Source organism: Esox lucius, chromosome 10, assembly GCF_011004845.1.
Source record: "Esox lucius isolate fEsoLuc1 chromosome 10, fEsoLuc1.pri, whole genome shotgun sequence".
Lineage (NCBI taxonomy): Eukaryota > Metazoa > Chordata > Actinopteri > Esociformes > Esocidae > Esox > Esox lucius.
In genome coordinates this window covers 6,032,334-6,052,621 of record NC_047578.1, presented here as the reverse complement: position 1 = coordinate 6,052,621, position 20,288 = coordinate 6,032,334, and the positions used below count along the sequence as shown (strand labels likewise).

The following is a 20,288-nucleotide window of genomic DNA, read 5'->3' as shown; positions in this document are numbered from 1 at the left end:
TGTTTCTCGTCAATTCACATTATGTTTAAGCATTTGAGCAAATGTCCTACCTACATTCCAGTGCTTTTCAACTACTCATCACTTCCATTGTCCCACAATGCGTTCTGTATTACATGGAAATGTATGGGGTTTGCAGCTCCTTGATTATGCATATTAGCAGATTCACAGAACTATAACGTTTGGAATGTGGTCAAGCGCTGCTCGTCCTGGCTGTACACTCAGTGAAGCCTATAGAAACATTTAATGGACCTTTTTGGTGCTTTTGAATATATTATACATTGTCCTTTATGTAATCGTTTATGCGCTCGCCAAAAGATGGTGGATTTAGTATTGGATAGACACAAATTATTTTGGTTATTTCGACATTGTTTTAGAAGATAATGTTTGGAAACTGTTAACCATAAATAACCTGGAAGTTCAGATTTGTGATACTAACCACATTCCAATTATATAATAATAATTTAATTTCAACTGTCCAATATATATATTTTTATATATTAAATAAATATAATTTACGTGCAACATTATGTAGCCTATTTGTTTTTCAGACGGCCATAACCTTGAATGCTTAAAATTTTCAAATACGTTTTTATGTTACTTTATTTAAGGAGTGGAATCTAACGAAAATGCAATAATAAGAAAACAATATATACAAAATACATATTTACGAAACAAATTAATTTAACCTTTAAAATGTTATTATAATACATTGTATCCATCTGATGGAGAGCACCTAAACAATGATGTCCATAAAACAAAATACAAAACAGAAAGCAAAACATTCACCTAATTTATTTCTCACGTCTGCGGTCATGTAGTTCTTAGACTTCACCAGTGAGTGTGCATTCAGGACACGGAAGCGCTTCACAACATTCCAATGTTATTGTCCTGTGAATCTCTAATGCATAGGTCTATTAAGGAGTCGCTGTTTAAAAAGGACGCATTGTGGCACAATAGAAGTCATGAGTAGGTGAAAAGCATTGGAATGTGAGAAGGACCTTTGAATTATTGAAAAAACCGCCGCTCCTCTAAAATCACCCAAATCAGACAATTAAAGTTGTATAGCCTACTTAATGACCTTAGACCGTATCTCATCGTGAAAATGATCCATTCATCAGTTTTGTTTACAAAGCCTGTACAAACATCCACTAACAGCTTAGAACGTAAATATCACCTGAAATAAATAGAATTTCGTTAGTTACATGTGATTTGGTCATTCATTGATTTTGTTCACATGCACTCATCAATTTGGTTAGCAGTGGCTACATTTTCATTTGAAATGGCCCGCCTTCAAGTTATAACATTTGAAGACGTAGCCTATGTTGCGTCAAAAGAGTTTAAATATGCAATTTTTATTACCAATGATGGATCTCCCATCGGACTTGGAAAAGCTTAGCATTATTAAGCAAAATACAAACTGTGGCCCAGAGAAGTATATATGGTATACTTAGTCTATATGTTATTGTGTATATATATGAACATGCATTATACATTCCACATTTGGTTTATATGATACATATATAGCCTGTCTGAAAAACTGTCTTGACAACGTATGAAAATAGTGGAAGTTGGATTCAAAACGTTCATGTCAATAGAATATATATATTTCCCTGGGAAGGAAGAAAAGCCAAATCTAATGATTTAAAAAAACATTGGGCCTATAGAACGCGTTGTCATCACTTGAACGAAAAACGACCAGTCCGCAAAACGTGCGGCGTGAAACACCACATAGCCTATCCAAACGCTTTAAGTTCAGGGAAGTATATCTTAAGTTCATAGTCGGGCACATTTGTCATACAATTCTTTATTTAATGATAAATAATTACACAGGCTTGTTTTAGGTAACTATATTACCTAAACAAATCACTTTAAACAGAGGCTCTAATCCAAAACCATTCAAATTAGCAATTGGTGTTACGTTCCTTACTCAAGGCACACTGACAATATCCGAACCAATGACCTTCTTATTACTGGCCAAATCCTAACGGGCACTATAGGGCCCTCAAACTCAACTCTGGACCTTGGAGCCAGTTCCACTCCTTTTTTTCATGTCAACCCTCTAATCGGAAAGGTATTTAGACTTGGGACAGGTGGATGCAATTAATCCTGTGGTAGAACAGAAAACCAACAGGCTCTCGTATGGTCAGAGTTGAATGTCCCATGCATTATAGGTTACCTGTTGTCCCAGTGACGGAAAATAGGCAGGGCCACGCCCCAACCGTTTAGCACCTCCGAATATGAAAACGTCTTAGATAACCTGGAATGCACACCTTCTGATGCCCTATTGTTCAGTCAGGACATATAAACCGAGTTCTAGGTAGGACTCCATGATTCCAAGGCCACACTTCCACTGAGGTTGTCGACATCAGGGCTTTTCGGTGTGAGGAGATACAGACATGACCGAGAAAATCTCTCTTCAAGCTCCATCCAACGGTGTTCCACAAAGGAAGCACCGACGCTATGGCAAGAATAAGAGCATTACCTACCTGGGACTGGTTGCTAACGTAATTCAGGACTCTCCCGAAAAGATGCTCACATTTACTCAGGTAAGAAAAACAAAACTACACACATTAGTAATCAGTATTTAACTGACAATTAATTAAAGGGACGTGCTAACATGGGTATGTTCATTGAAGTTGATGGACAGGTTGGAAGCGTTCATCTCCGGAGACAGAAAGGGCATCGAGAACAACATCCGTGTTTGCTTATCATCCAATGACTGTTTTGTCAAGGTATGTCCACACCATTAGAAACGTTTTCCAGTCATTTTTATTCAACCCACCAACCCATGAAGTTAACCGCGTTTTACGTTATATTTCAGGTTCCAGCCGATCCATATGTGACCTATTCAAAAAAGAACCTGTGGAAATTCGACGAGAGTCGAATTACAGCTAAGATGGCGCGACGCAACTTCAAGGGAATTCTAGACCACTTTCCTGATTTGTCCACCAAAGTGAGAAAGGAATCACGGGAAAGGAAATTCGAGGCTACAGATCGCACTGCCAGCCTCCATTCGCCCACACAAGAACTTGACTGCGCTCCAATCCAGAGAAAAACTGAGGGGAAGTTCACCAGTTCATTCTCCATCGATTCCATTCTGAACACCGGCAGTTCACGTCTGTGTCCACAGGCCCGTCAACTGTCAGTTGTGTCCCGCGTACCAACGGATCAAGTGCTTTTGTGCGCGGAGAGTGGTATGGGAACCAAGAGAGGGATGAGCTGGGACCGTCCACCAGTGGAGACGTGCCGTGCTCCTTGCCCAGGTGAAAGTTACCCCAGCTACGTGATACCCCGTCAAAGTTACCCCGTCAACGGTGGTAGAATAGCCCCTAATATGATGCGCATGGGCTCTGAGCCCTCTTACCCGGTCTACATTAGACCCGGCGTTGCTCTTTGTTTTTCCGACCGTTTTTCTAGGTGTGAAGTCGGCTACCCAGTGTGGGCTACTGACAATCCTGCTCCCTATTTACTATTGTAAACACCCGACCAAATTCATCATTGTGCACTTTTGACTTGTTGTTGCATTTTCAATAAACCAGAGAAATATTTTTTTAAAGATAATTGTACACTTGTCTTACCTCTTCGGGAGTTGGTAGGTTGTTTCATTTAACAACTGGCTTCGAGGTGCAGAATATTCTCCTGTTTATATTACCCCAGACATCATTTACTGTAACTATGCTATAATTTTCCACAATGTAAGCTTCAAAAGAGGATTGTTAAATGTTATGTCCTAAATATGAATGTACCTTAGATACACCACCCATTGACTCCCACCAGACAATGGGTCTTAACTCTGATGAGGCTCTGCTAGCCCTGTACTGGGGCCATTTTTTTGGTGTTGTTATTGCCTTAATAATCAGATGAAAATAATTTTGGCTAAATTCATTTGTTAAATTGATTTAAATCTGGATATTCACTTGCCAGCCAAGAACGTTCCACTTTCTGCCTCTGAGTAAACTCTGGCGTCAGTGTTTGGGTTCACTGTCATGCGATGGTACATGCATGGGACGAATAGACGAATAGAGTGGTATTCCAGAAAGCTGGATGAGTAATTTGGAGAGTTGTGTGTAATTTGAACGAACACACTCTTTATTCAGTTGAATTTCATTGTTTTATTTGCCTTTTAATTGATGGCATAAACAGTAATACAGTATTTTGATGGAATTATACAATAACATGATCTTGTAGAACATTTACTTGTATAGGCTATTTGAAAGACTTCATGATTTAGACCACACAAACGGGGAGCTGAATTTAACCCAAAGCATAATTTAGATTCGTTGGACATTTTTAAAGGTTCCTGTAGTTTCCTCCGCTCAAATCCGCTTGTCCATTAAGGACGGTTAATTGACGAGCAATATCAAAGCTTTGAATTCTAAGTGTCCATTGTTGAACCCCAGTGAAAACAATGACACATTTTGGTCTACTGCATGCAAATGAGTCAACCTCTTAATTACCCCGTTTTTCTAAAACAATCGAACTGTTAAATGGGGTGAAAATCATTGGAATGCGGGTGAGGCATTTGCTTTAAAACTAAGTTGTTTGTGAAGAGCATCGATTAATTAGTAACGAATATCAAGGAATTCAATCAGCCCATAGATTGTATTTTAGTTGAAGTTTTAGCTTGTTTGCCAACAGCAATTCCCCATTGCTAAAGCGTTTGAGAGAATACTGTTAAGATACCGGTCTGGTTATATCCTTTATGACTAGCACATCTGTGCTACAGTAACAGCTTACAATGTGAATAACTTACCACTAGATGGCAGTAGTAGTCCGACTTGAACAATACCGTCTGCAAAGCCCTGGCGGAGCTTGTTAAGTAGGCTACAGTTTAAATTGACAGTTAACACAAGGCAAGTATTGTGTAAAATAATCCTACTTGATATAAAAAGGAAGCAATGCATTGTAAATGAGCATGTTGAAGTAAACAATAGGCTTCAGTAAACATTGCATATATGAATTTGGAACCACACAGAGCAACTTGCTGGACTTGGGTGACCTCAGTGTTTGCTTCAGTTCTCGAAACTGTCGAAGGATGATGTCATTCAGACTTGACAGACCACCTGACCATCAACAAGGTAAGCAAACATTGAATGACATCTGTGTTTTCAGTTTCCTTAAAGTGGTCTGCAGCGAATGCCAGACTGAACACGACTGACCTGATTTGGACTTTTACACACCAGATGGGTTAAGAGAGGGTAGTAGTGTCACATGTGTGTGGTCGCACCTTTGTGCCTTTGGGCTAACAATCTATTAGACAACCGTGGCCCTTTCAACTCACCAAGATGGCCGACATGATAGGGCTATACACACTCAATTGAATTCACACAGAACTTTTGCAATACTGATGTGTGGAATATTCATGCATGCTATGGTTCTGAAGCATCTTAATACATTGATGTTCAATTCATACAGCAGTGATTCTCCAATCACTTCTGGAACAGCAACAAACTGCAACAGGCCAGTAAGTACAATTCATGGCCAATACTACCATATCCATGCGCATGCCTCTCCCCAGAGAGTGTTTGCCGGTAAGTTGTGTAGTCCCACTGGTGCCGACCGTATTCAGTGTTCTGACACATCCACTGTTCTAAAGATACAGGAGCTGCAGGCGAGGGTAGGATCTGACATACTGTTTCCTAGTCTATCAACATCCTCCTGTAAGGGCATGGTCTTGGATGTTCTGCTTGCTTATGACTGGATTAGAGACCTGGCCTGAGTCCCAAATGGCAGGCCACAGTATGGATTATAGTGCAATACTAGTGAATAGGGTGCCATTTGGGGCAAAGCATTTGTCAGCGTCTGATGTTTGCTGCCAGTTGTCGATTGGCTGCCTGTTCCCATACCAATCCACAGGTGGTGGTGGGTGATTTTATAGCCATCCAATGAAAGAGGAGCACAAGGTGATCTACGTTGGGAATATTGTCATTCAGCAAACTACTTGAAAATGTGACTACGTTGCTTTTCATCCAAAGTGTATGACGGCTGACACCACACCCGGAGGAACTGAACACTGAATGAGGTCAAAACCGATCGGCGTCTTTGTTCAGGTTGTCACGGTTATACAAATTATATTTATTGTTATTGTCAGAAAAGCCTTGTTCTCGGCCCAGGTATATGGGCGTAATGACCAGAGATCTGTAGGCATAGGTAACACGAAAATAGAGCATAGAATAAGACATAACAGGGTTAGATGCTTCATTTACATTAAAGTCACTCACGGTAGTGAATGCATACTTTTTCATACTGCTAGTGGGAATTCGAACCACAAACCTGGTGTTATAAAAGCTGGTAACAAAACTAGCTCACAGAATTCAGTGCTGGTAGTCCACGTCCTTTCCAGCTGTAATGTGGTTGGCTGGCGAGATGACGTGGACATACAGTAAAATCGGGTGGACATCAATAGCCTCACCAGGCTGGTTTTGCTTGAGGGCCAACAAGATGCCCCCCACCCCTCCACCGCCTTTCCATTGTTTCAGGAAAGTCCCATTGTCCTCTTTACCACATCTGTTTAATGGGGCAGTCTGTCACCACGCCGGGGCAGTCTGTCACCACGCCGGGGCAGTCGGTCACCCCTCCGGGGAAGTCTGTCACTACGCCGGGGCAGTCAGTCACCCCTCCGGGGCAGTCTGTCACCACGCCGGGGCAGTCTGTCACCCCTCCAGGGCAGTCTGTCACCACGCCGGGGCAGTCGGTCACCCCTCCAGGGCAGTCTGTCACCACGCCGGGGCAGTCTGTCACCCCTCCGGGGCAGTCTGTCACTACGCCGGGGCAGTCTGTCACCCCTCCGGGGCAGTCTGTCACCACGCCGGGGCAGTCTGTCACCACTCTGGTGGCCACGGCATGCTTCAACTCTATGGAATTACTGATGGCTGACCTACATTGTGTCATCACCCTTTTCTCCCTCCCTCCCTCACTCCCTCCAGCCTCCCCCCTGCCTTCCTCACCCCTCCTACCTCGCTGAGCTGATTCCCCCCAACCCCTCCTCCCCCTGTCTGTCCCTCCAACCCCACCCCCTTTCCACTGACTGAGCCTGTCAACAGAGATTACGCACAGAGCCAACCTGAAAACCGTCCATTGAGTTTGATGAAGTATGTAACAGACTGAGTAACACGCGCACACACAGGGAATACGGGATAACAATACAAGTACAGACAGAGGGACAGAGCCCGAGAGAAGATTGGCCCCTTGTTGTAAACTCACAGAAATAAAACAGGAGAATATTTTTAGATTTTTCACAGAAACCATTTTGGTTCCAAATAACTTACGGAATCTTATTCAAAAATAATTGTGCAGTGTTCTGTTCCTGGTTGTTTGTTCGTCTGACCTGTTGACGGCTAGAACTATGGCATTGGTTTCTTCCTGTTGACATTTGTGGATGTTCCACTTCAGTTTATCAGAAGACAGCTGTTCTGTTTCAGTGGGTTTACATCAAGTGGAGTAGTTTGCTGTCCTGTAGTTTATCTAATATTTTTGCAGTGAACTCATATGCTATTTTCAGTCTTTTACTTATTTTTTATAACCCTTCTTGTCCTTATACGAACTGTGAGAAAACTGGGTCAAATCCATCAAAACATAAACATGTTATTGCACAACACTGTGGCTAAATGGGATGACACGGAATAGGATGACAAGGAACAGCCCCCGGACTACAGTAGGATTATCCGTAGCGAAACGACTTCAAGAGAAACGAGTATTCCGATAAATCAATCACTTACTGTACAAGGGGTTCTATTACTTTAACTCAGTACAAACATTAAAATTATACTTTTTTATCACGTGGCAGAAATGTTGTCAACTTTCAGTTTTTCTTAAAGATATGTGCAGCGTATGCAGAGACATAGTTGCATTTTATACACTTGTTATGTTTGGAGGAATTCAATAGATTCAACACATTAAACATAACCACCAAGCACTTACATGCTTAAATCCCATTCGATTTCCTCGAGGAGCGCTACATGACCAGACGTAGGAGGATAATAAATGCTCACTACGCACTTGGTTCTCGCCCCGCCCATTACTGTAAACACAGGACCCGCACGTTGCGCACGTCTTCCACGTCCGGACGACGCCTTCTGATTCACACCTTGTTGATAACGGGTAAGCCAGTTCAGAGATGATGATGACCCAGCGAGTTAACAGTATTTGATGACACGTCATTGTTCAATTCTTGCCTATCCCACTACCGTGCGCTTATCAAGACACAATCAAAATAACCTCGGGAATTGTGTCGAAAGCGCAGGTCACATTCTTTGAATGACAGTACATTACCATTGCTTTTACATATATTTTTTATAAACCAAATATAGGCCTATCACAGTAGCTCATTCGGTTTTTGTAACTTAAAGGAATTTCAGAAACAAACATTGACATAACTGGTAATATTTGGCAATAGCCGATAGCCTTTTACATCAGCCATTGTCGCAAGGTGCTTTTACAAAACACCCAGCCTGAAAACCCAAAAAGCAAGCAGCAACAGGGATGATACACAGTGGCTAGGAAAAACGAATTAAAACTTAGGAAGAAACCTAGAGAGCAACCAGGCTCCGAGGGGTGGCCAGTCCTCTTCTGGCTGTGCCGGGTGAACATTTTAAGAGTACAAGTTGTAATTACTAATAAATGCATGTGGGCTGTGTCTAGAGTCTATAAAACATAATCCAGGTCAGAAGCATGACCAGATAGACCAGGAAAGGGACAGCAATCAGGGGGAAGAATGGTCAGCAGAGTGGCAGACAAAATCATCAGGTATCGTCAGTTACTTGATCTGCAACAGAACAAGGAGGACTTTGGACAGGGACAGCTATTCGTCTTTCGGGCCTGGTAGTACTGAGGTCTGGTCCAGGGGTTCTTGTCTTCCTAAGTGTAAACGGAGCAGGAGACAAGGAACATTTTGAGAGGAGAAGGAGGACCGACCCCACTCTCCCAGCACAATAAATTATCCTTGGGGCTAAAATGTATTGTAGTTTCAAAAGATGTAACATGGACACATTTTGAGATACAGATCTATTGATTGTCTTATTTCAATATTAGCAATCTGTTGATAGTCTGTCTTATTTCAATATTGTCAGTCTATTGATTGTCTTATTTCAATATTATCAATCTATTAATTGTCTTATTTCAATATTATCAATCTATTGATAGTCTGTCTTATTTCAATATTATCAATCTATTCATTGTCTTATTTCAATATTATCAATCACTGCTTAAACTAAACCCATTGATAATCCTTGGGACGATGATAGATAAAACACCAACCTTTGGTTTGAAACGCAGTAATACATGTGAACTTGTTGTGTTTGAGAGTCTTTTTCTGTGTGTGTGCATGTGTGTGTTTGCATGCATGCACAGAGGAAAAACACCTGAAAACATCTCATGACTCTGAGGCTGGGTTAATGAATTCATCAACATGTCGCTTCGGATATGTTCACATGCCTAAGTGTCCACCCCAAACTACAATCATTAACGCCAGTCACAAGCAGGTTAATCTACCCGTATCCTGCTGTACGTGGAGCCTTACAGAATAACACGAAGTGTATCAAATATCCAGAACAGTTTTTTAAAGGATCGTTTTAAAGGAATTTTAGGGCAGGAATGAAAACATCCTACTGGACTGTGTGTTCAGCATGTGTGTAACCTCTACACCCACACAATCACTTCCCTCAGACTCTGTCCAGCCGAGGCACCTGTATTTTGTCCACACTAAGAAGGGTGACTAACACTTTTGGGTGTTAGGTTGGCGACGCTTTTTCCTGACTCGTCCTCCATGTTTAGTGGAGTCGGCTGGACGAAACCAACCTCCCATCTGTTTTGTCTTTGACTTGTCTGGACAGTGAGACGCCAGCTCTGTTTGGTTACATTTGTCTGAGCCTGTCCTCGTGCTCTGACCAAAGACCATCTTCAGAGGAACTGTTATGCAATCCTCTAATCCTTGTTTGTCTGGCACCCCACCTGTCCCTCATAGTGACCCCTACCTGTCCCTCATAGTGACCCACACCTGTCCCTCATAGTGACCCACACCTGTCCCTCATAGTGACCCACACCTGTCCCTCATAGTGACCCACACCTGTCCCTCATAGTGACCCCTACCTGTCCCTCACAGTGACCCCTACCTGTCCCTCATAGTGACCCACACCTGTCCCTCATAGTGACCCCTACCTGTCCCTCATAGTGACCCACACCTGTCCCTCATAGTGACCCACACCTGTCCCTCATAGTGACCCACACCTGTCCCTCATAGTGACCCACACCTGTCCCTCATAGTGACCCACACCTGTCCCTCATAGTGACCCACACCTGTCCCTCATATTGACCCCCAGTTGTCCTCCATAGTGACACCCACCCTGTCTCTTATAGTGACCCCCCACCTGTCCCAAATAGTGACCCCCACCCAAATAATTTCTGTTCACCGAGTCAGACCCAGTTGCCGGATAAAATTACTGAGGGGGCATTTTCTATGAATGAGGGGACATATCTAATTTATATACCATTTGCAGTGTGTGGAAACAAAACTGGGGGGCCAATGCCCCCTTTTACCCCCCCCCCCCCCGTTCCCCTTGTGTCTCCCAACCACCCTCCCTCTGTTCCCCTAGTGTTCCCCAACCACCTCCCTCTGTTCCCCTAGTGTTCCCCAACCACCTCCCTCTGTTCCCCTAGTGTTCCCCAACCACCTCCCTCTGTTCCCCTAGTGTTCCCCAACCACCTCCCTCTGTTCCCCTAGTGTTCCCCAACCACCTCCCTCTGTTCCCCTAGTGTTCCCCAACCGCCCTCCCTCTGTTCCCCTAATGTTCCCCAACCACCCTGTCTCTGTTCCCCTAGTGTTCCCCTAGTGTTCCCCAACCACCTCCCTCTGTTCTCCTAGTGTTCCCCAACCACCTCCCTCTGTTCCCCTAGTGTTCCCCAACCACCTCCCTCTGTTCCCCTAGTGTTCCCCAACCGCCCTCCCTCTGTTCCCCTAATGTTCCCCAACCACCCTGTCTCTGTTCCCCTAGTGTTCCCCTAGTGTTCCCCAACCACTTCCCTCTGTTCCCCTAGTGTTCCCCAACCACTTCCCTCTGATCCTCTAGAGTTCCCCAACCACTTCCCTCTGTTCCCCTAGTGTTCCCCAACCACTGTAATATAAGAAGACTGTATTATAAGAATGTCTCTACTAATGGAAAAATATAATTGGGTAGATAGGAATGTTTTCCACATCATGGTTGGGTTTTGGGTTAAGCTGATACTGATCTCCACATGTTAGTCAAGGTCACTGAGATACATGTTGCACTGTAAGCAATAAAACTTTTATACTGAAATCAAGAGCAATTAGTGACAAGATGCACATTCAGGAGACATAAATACTTGTTGTTGAGTAGTTTGCATAGTGTATGGATGACTTATGTTTCCCCATCCTGCTCTGTGGAACAGAGACCGAGTGGCTCTTGGAGTGTATCTTCCTGACACCTGCCCCGGGCTGGCAAATAACCAGTCCCCGCCATTTAACAGAGCCCCGTATCTCGTCTCTCATCAGGTGAAGTTGGGGATAATAAGCTTAGACTGTCCTTGTATCCAGGACCTGCACTGTGCTGGGGATGATTCTGCAGGCATGCTCCTGGATGAGCTCCAATCGGCCGTTAGCGACTTATCCACTGGAGCGATGAGCTGCGGCAAGAATGTCCTTTTTCGGCCGGGTCAGTGGGTCAATTTCGACTCTTATGGGACACCTTTTTATGTTGTGGATGAAGACATATATTTATGCTGTTGCTCAAGGCATGTCATGGGACCTACTGTTTTTCAGACTTTTTCCAAAATACAAATGATTAAGATGGACTGAAAATACACAGCTTCTCAGGACAGCGTATTTTAGTCCACATCCTGGCAAAAGTGGTTGACTGTATGGTTTTGTCTGCTGTGCTAAAGAACATGCAAGAACATGCAAGGCCAAATCAATTGTAAAACTGTTTTTTTCTATGTGTGGTTATTATTACATGGTATTAAATACAAACCCGATTCCAAAAAAGTTGGGACACTGTACAAATTGTGAGTAAAAAAGGAATGGAATAATTTACAAATCTCATAAACTTATATTTAATTCAAAATAGAATATAGATACCATATCGAATGTTGAAAGTGAGACATTTTGCAATGTCATGCCAAATATTGGCTCATTTTGGATTTCATGAGAGCTACACATTCCAAAAAAGTTGGGACAGGTAGCAATAAGAGGCCGGAAAAGTTAAATGTACAGATAAGAAACAGCTGGAGGACCAATTTGTAACTTATTATGTCAATTGGCAACACGATTGGGTATAAAAAGAGCCTCTCAGAGTGGCAGTGTCTCTCAGAAGTCAAGATGGGCAGAGGATTACCAATTCCCCCAATGCTGCGGCGAAAAATAGTGGAGCAATATCAGAAAAGATTTTCTCACAGAAAAATTGCTAAGAATTTGAAGTTATCATCATATACAGTGCATAATATCATCCAAAGATTTAGAGAATCTGGAACAATATCTGTGTGTAAGGGTCAAGGCCGGAAAACCATACCGGATGCCGTGATCTTCGTGCCCTCAGACGGCACTGCATCACATACAGGAATGATACTGTAATGGAAATCACAACATGGGCTCAGGAATACTCCCAGAAAACATTATCAGTGAACACAATCCACCGTGCCATTCGCCGTTGCCGGCTACAACTCTATAGGTCAAAAAAGAAGCCGTATCTAAACAGGATCCAGAAGGCGTTTTCTCTGGGCCAAGGATCATTTAAAATGGACTGTGGCAAAGTGGAAAAGTGTTCTGTGGTCAGATGAATCAAAATTTGAAGTTCATTTTGAAAAACTGGGACGCCATGTCATCCGGACTAAAGGGGACAAGAACAACCCAAGTTGTTATCAGCGCTCAGTTCAGAAGCCTGCATCTCTGATGGTATGGGGTTGCATGAGTGCGTGTGGCATGGGCAGCCTACACATCTGGAAAGGCACCATCAATGCTGACAGTTATATCCAAGTTCTAGAACAACATATGCTCCCATCCATACATCGTCTCTTTCAGGAAAGACCTTGCATTTTCCAACATGACAATGCCAGACCACATACTGCATCAATTACAATGTCATGGCTGCATAGAAGAAGGATCCGGGTACTGAAATGGCCAGCCTGCAGTCCAGATCTTTCACCCATAGAAAACATTTGGCGCATCATAAAGAGGAAGGTGCGACAAAGAAGACCTAAGACAGTTGAGCAACTAGAAGCCTGTATTAGACAAGAATGGGACAACATTCCTATTCATAAACTTGAGCAACTTGTCTCCTCAGTCCCCAGATGTTTGCAGTCTGTTATGAAAAGAATAGGGGATGCCACACAGTGGTAAACATGGCCTTGTCCCAACTCTTTTGAGATGTGTTGATGCCATGAAATTATTTTTCCCTTAAAGTGATACATTTTCTCAGTTCAAACATTTGATATGTCATCTATGTTGTATTCTGAATAAAATATTGAAATTTGAATCTTCCACATCATTGCATTCTGTTTTTATTCACAATTGTACAGTGTCCCAACATTTTTTGAATCGGGTTTGTATACACTGATTCAGAAAATTGCAGTGTGCATAATTTCACAGATATTGTCATCTTAATTTGGCCCTTTATCCGTACATCAACAACAATAAACAATTCCACTGATATTTATCAAAATAAAAAGGGAAAAAATAAATGTTCCAAACATGTGTACACCACAGTATAGCGGAAAGTCACTTTCTCAGAAATGCTTCCCACAGATCCAAAATCCCTTGTCTGAATTTGCCTACGAGAACTGTAAAGATAAATGCACCATGAAGGAGTAAATGCCCAGCTGCATGTCTTATCCCCACTGAAATCTATGGGTTAATAGGACTGTTTGACTGTAAGTCCATGTGTTGACTGTACCAGGGCATGGGGTCTCATAGGGGGACTGTAGCAGGGCATGGGGTCTCATAGGGGGACTGTAGCAGGGCATGGGGTCTCATAGGGGGACTGTAGCAGGGCATGGGGTCTCATAGGGGGACTGTAACAGGGCATGGGGTCTCATGGGGGGACAGTACCAGGGCATGGGGTCTCATGGGGGGACTGTAACAGGGCATGGGGTCTCATGGGGGGACAGTACCAGGGCATGGGGTCTCATGGGGGGACTGTACCAGGACATGGGGTCTCATGGGGGGACAGTACCAGGGCATGGGGTCTCATGGTGGGACTGTATCAGGGCATGGGGTCTCATGGGGGCACTGTACCAGGGCATGGGGTCTCATGGTGGGACTGTACCAGGGCATGGGGTCTCATGGGGGCACTGTACCAGGGCATGGGGTCTCATGGTGGGACTGTACCAGGGCATGGGGTCTCATGGGGGGACTGTACCAGGGCATGGGGTCTCATTGGGGGACTGTACCAGGGCATGGGATCTCATGCTAAGAGGTTCAGAGACTGTTTCAAGCCATCCCACTGCTGAACATCTGACCAGCTCAATCGTCAACCCAAACACACGGTCAGGCATACTTTCTCAAAAGTCTTAGGACAACTGAAAGTCGAACTAAGGCCATTTATATTGGTAGTAAGTGTTTTAATTAATATATAATATATTAATTCCTTAATATAATATAATATATATTGTATCAAATAAACACTTACTATCCAAATAAATAATTGACTTTTAGGTGCCTAAGACTTTTGCACAGTACTGTAGTTGTCTGTCTCTATTAATATAATAATTATCATTGTTATCATCATCATTATGACTGATTTATCAGACACCAGACTAGCTTGTTTTACTATTTATAATCTGCAGAATGTCAATCAACATTTTGTTGAAGTCTAGAAATCTGTAGAATATCACCAGACCAGATTTATCTAGAAATGTTAAATTCTATCTAGATTAAATACCCTATTTGGAATGTTTAGTGTACTGAAAATGGAAAAGAGTGCAATTTGGCAGTGCTAAAGGTGACTCTCTCCCAAAAATGTACCCATTACATTGCCTTTAGTGGTAGACAACATTTAGGGACACAGAAATTAAAGTTAGCAAGGTAGTTTATTCTTCGACACAAACCGGCCCAGTTAAATATTGTCTACAGTTTAAATATACTACAGTCATGAATTAAGTGAGTCAAGTAATTCAGTCATAAATTAATTGATGAATAAAGTAATTCAGTCTCACTGGATTAGTTTACATTATGCTACGTTTTACAAGACATATCAAAGAATACTCAAGAAGCTAGATTATTTTGCTGTGTAAATTTACAAGATAGCTGTGCCACATTTTCGACAGAGCCCACACCAGAGCTTTGCAAGTCTTAAAACAATTGCATTGGAATAGTTTCCCTCAAGTGTGGACGCATATTTCTGGGTTTCCCTACGACCGACGGCCAAAATCCTGCGTGATACTTGTCGAAAAGTTTGCTTTTGGTTTTTCAGTTCCATCAGTGTGCATTTTGTTTTACATTAAAAAAAAAAGAGTTTTCCATGGCACGTGGAACAAGGCCCTGTCACTTACTGGTGTTTGTTTGATTTTGAGACCATTCTGGCAACCATCCTGGCAATAAGACCAATGCATAACAGCCTGCCGGTCTAGACTGCCTAACCCCTCTCTTATCTATCTCCCTTATGATTCCCCAAAATACAGGTTTGAGAAACCTGAGATTACAGTTACAACATTGCTTGATCACTGGCCAATTCATACCTTAGTTCTTTATACTCTAATGAAGAGTGAAGAGTCAATGAAGTTCCATGAATGGAATGAGCCCAACTGGGTTATTATTGTACATCATTATCTAAACAGGGGACGGCAAACCTTTTGGCTCGCGGGCCACATAAGGCCACGTTTGTTTTGTAATTCGTTAAACATAAATTATTTGCAGGCCAGAAAAGGGCAATAATTATAACATCTATTCAGTAGTTCCATTATAATGTCAAAGATAATTTTAATATGGATTCAGATGTATAAGACTGGGCTGGGTGAGTAATGTTTTACTTCCCCTCAAAACAATTTTATTACCTACCGTGGGTCAGATGGAATTGCCTCGCAGGGCCAGATTCGGGCCCAAACCTTAGTTTGCCAACCCCTGATCTAAGACCTGGTCGGCTTTTATTGTGCAACCCATAGTAGATCTAGTCACAAGCATCTTAGTCACCAGACATTGTTGTTACACCGGGGTTGCCTCACGCTTTCCCTGAAAGACAATGATTGGTTTAGTCCAGTCCAAACCTAAATGTGATGACATCATCACAGGCTTATTCACACCCACACTTCTGCAAAGCTTCTGAGTGTCTACAATAAACAGCCAAACCCCACCCACCACAATGTGGCTTCCGGTGAATTAATGTTTGTCTTTTGCCTTGTTCTTGTATTTTTTCCACTAACCTTGCTAAGAGCTACTTTATTGAATAATATGTCCCACCTAGCTTTATCTTTAGATGAATGTGTTAACTTTAGGTGGCTCTGGATAAGAGCTTCTGCTTTGTGACAAAAATGGAAAAAGGAAAAGGCTCTTAGATATTACTGGCTATCCTTCCTCTGAAGAAGGAAGATAACAGAGACATACGTTTTCTCCCTTTACTGGCCGTCTGTGGGTTTAAACCCTGGCTGACCATCCAACCGTCCAGATCTACTCAACTCTGCAATTATTTGGTTATTGTTGTTTTTTTTTGCTTCTCAAGCATTGAAACTCTGTCTGTAAGGAAAAGCACTCAAGAAATTCAAAATAAAAATTTGGTCTCCTCGCATCTCTCCCAGGATGTTCCCTCTTACACACCTCGGAAACCTTTGATCTCACTACAGAGAGTGATGACGGAGGCGGGACTTGATCTTCGCTGATGATCAAGCCAGTAGAGCAATGCATAACCGGCGCTGTCACCGATCAGTCGGACCGAACGCTACGAACCTCCATTGAAAGTACACAAATTTGAGCATTTTGTATGGGGCGGGGGGGGGGGGGGGGGATTATGCACGGAAGATCATAATGTTGATAACAACAAGGAAAACACACACTACCCCGCATGACCGTATTTACATTGTCCCAGACTCTTGTTGATGGAACACACTTCCAGTGCATACTGACATCAGATTGTCTGTGGGTTATTTTTTTACTTTCTAGGGCCCATCCACGGAAACCTGGCCCTCATTCGGATGCCTATACACACCTACATACACACACACGCACTCCCCCTACACACACAACACACAAACATGTCCCAATTATTTTTGAGTCCGCATTTTAGCAGTTTTGCATTTCCCTGTTTTAGGAAGTCGTTGTCCTGGTTTATACAGTGGATATAAAAAGTATACTCGCCTCTGTTAAAATGCCAGGTTTTTGTGATGTAAAAGAATGAGACAAAGGTAAATCATGTCAGAACTTTGTCCACTCTTAATGTCACCTATAATATGAATAATTCAATTGAAAATAAAACTGAAAAATAAAAACCTTACAATAACCTGGTTGCATAAGTGTGCATTGGAATAGTATAACTCGTATAACTGGGGATTTGGCTGTGTTCAGAATTAACCAATCACATTCAAACTCATGTTAAATAGAAGTAATTACACATCATTTAAAGTGACAAAGTTCAGCTGTTCTAGTAGTATTTTCCTGACATTTTCTTAGTTGCATCTCAGAGCAAAAGCCATGGTCCGCAGAGAGCTTCCAAAGCATCAGAGGGATCTCATTGTTGAAAGAAATCAGTCAAGAGAAGGGTCCAAAAGAATTTCCAAAGCATTAGATATACCATGGAACACAGTGAAAACAGTCATCATCAAATGGAGAAAATATGGCACAACAGAGACATTACCAAGAACTGGACGTCCGTCCAAAATGTATGAAAAGACGAGAAGAAAATTGGTCAGGGAGGCTTCCAAGAGGCCTAAAGCAACATTAAAGGAACTGCAGGAATTTCTGGCAAGTACTGGCTGTGTGCTACATGTGACAACAATCTCCTGTTTTCTTCATATCAATGGGCTATGGGGTAGGGTGGCAAGATGGAAGCCTTTTCTCTCAAAGAAAAACATCCAAGCCCGGCTGAAGTTTGCAAAAACAAACATCAAGTCCCCCAAAAGCATGTGGGAAAATGTGTTATGGTCTGATGAAACCAAGGTTGAACTTTTCAGCCATAATTCCAAAAGGTATGTTTGGTGCAAAAACAACGCTGCACATCACCCAAAGAACACCATACCGACAGCATCATGCTTTGGGGATGTTTTTCTTCAGCTGGAACCGGGGCCTTAGTCAGGGTGGAGGGAATTATGAACAGTTCCAAATACCAGGCAATTTTGGCACAAAACCTTCAGGCGTCCATTAGAAAGCTGAAGATGAAGAGGAGGTTCACCTTTCAGCACGACTACGACCCAAAGCACACAGTCCAATCCACAAAAGCATGGCTTCACCAGAACAAGATTATCGTTTTGGAATGGCCCAGCCAGAGCCCAGACCTGAATCCAATTGAACATCTGTGGGGCGATCTGAAGAGGGCTGTGCACAGGAGATGTCCTCACAATCTGACAGATTTGGAACACTTTTACAAAGAAAAGTGGGTAAATATTGCCACGTCAAGATGTGCCATGCCAATAGACTCCTACCCAAAAAGACTGAGTGCTGTAATAAAATCAAAAGGTGCTTCAACAAAGTTTTAGTTTAAGGGTGTGCACACTTATGCATACTTATTTTTTATTTTTCCCCTTCAAAGATTTCAGTTTGTTTTTCAAATGAATTGTTCACGTTATAGGTCACATTAAAGGTGGAAAAAGTTCTGACATGATTTATCTTTGTCTCATTCTTTTACATCACAAGAACCTGGCATTTTAACAGGGGTGTGGAGACTTTTTATATCCACTGTATAGTGAAAACAGAGCGCACTCTCTCACACCCACAAATAAAGTTGTTTCTGACTATTCTCACACATACACACACACACACACACACACAAATACAGGCGTGTCTGACTATTCTCTCTCTCACACACAAACACAGGCGTTTCACACCGTAATCAGTCAGGTAAAAGTCCGAAATGTTTATCAAGTGACGCTCTTTGACCTAAAATAAATAAATTAGCTTATCATCTTGTGCTAAAAGTGGACGCTACAAAGGTTTCTCTTTCAACATGACCTTCTTTCTCTTAAGTTTTCAGACTTGATTTGTTGCAATAATGTTTTCTGAGTGTGAAAATGTAATGTGTGAGGGAAGCTTAGTAAGGGATCTATCTTAATGAGCCTTCATTCAAATTGCTGGTCCCGTTAGTGAATTTGTGATTAACATCAGGCTTATATTTTCTATCCAACTCTTCCATTGTGTTCCATGTATTCCAAATGAGGGACTCACATTACACTAATCCACAGTAGAGGCATTGTATTGCCCACGATACGTTACACAGAACAGACGGACACGCGCGCACACACCCGCACGCTGTCATTCCAATGCAACCGTTTAATGACGGAACCACAGAATTTATGTTATCTGTTGAAATCTTATCATGTGCTCTATTGAAAGTGTGAAAGACTGTACGCATAGTTTCTCTGAGGACAAAGAAGCTATATTGTTGGTGATCAAATAGAGTTGATGAATCATGTGTCATATGCACGCGCATTCCAAATTGTGGCCTACCACTCTAGGTCAGACCCTATAGGGAATTAGCAACCTCTTGGTATACAGATAAGTGAGAATGGCGCCCAGAGGCCATAGCCACACTTCAGCAGAACAAATGTCTGGGCAGTTTTGATTCAGAGCCTTAGTGTACGTGATACTTAGTGGCATGAGTCACATCTACTCTCTGGGGAATAAAATCACATGGCTTTAGGTCTGCATTCCTCCTTCTTCCAAATTAACCTTCTCGTCCTACTCCTTGATTTTAGGTGTTGTTTAAAGTTTGTGGACTTAACACATTGAAAGAGTTAGGCTTAATTTTTCTGAAACTAAAATGCAGATTCATTTGGTTGGGATGGCACCCCGTTAATACTAAAGGGTTGCCAAGATTCCTGTACACACCCATCTGCAGTCTTCACGTGGAAGTGCTCCATAGTAATATATCTCAGCAATCATCACCTAACCATGAAGCATGAACAGTTGGCAGATAAATGGGCTTTTTGTAAATGAACCTGTGTCCAAAGTATCCCTTCTGAAGCCAAATGTAACTAAAATGTATGCATGACATAAATTCACAGCATCACAGTATGCATAAACGCCCAGGGATAAAAGCATGTAGTTTGAAGTGAAAAGTAGGAATCAATGAATGGAAACTTCTACTTAACAACATCTGTAGCCTACTATAACTTCAATATGTGGCATCCCCTTTTCTCATGCA

The 20,288-nt window shown here is 42.4% G+C and overlaps 1 protein-coding gene across 1 annotated transcript; it reads left to right on the top strand.

Moving 5' to 3' along the window:
* The first annotated feature begins 2,123 nt into the window (after positions 1 to 2,123).
* On the top strand, positions 2,124 to 3,512 carry si:rp71-45k5.2 (forkhead box transcription factor). The gene is made up of 4 exons (XM_034294828.1): positions 2,124 to 2,546; positions 2,637 to 2,732; positions 2,822 to 3,317; positions 3,418 to 3,512. The coding sequence occupies exons 1-4, from the start codon at positions 2,397 to 2,399 to the stop codon at positions 3,510 to 3,512; spliced, it is 837 nt and encodes a 278-aa protein (XP_034150719.1). The 5' UTR covers positions 2,124 to 2,396.
* Positions 3,513 to 20,288: the final 16,776 nt, after the last annotated feature.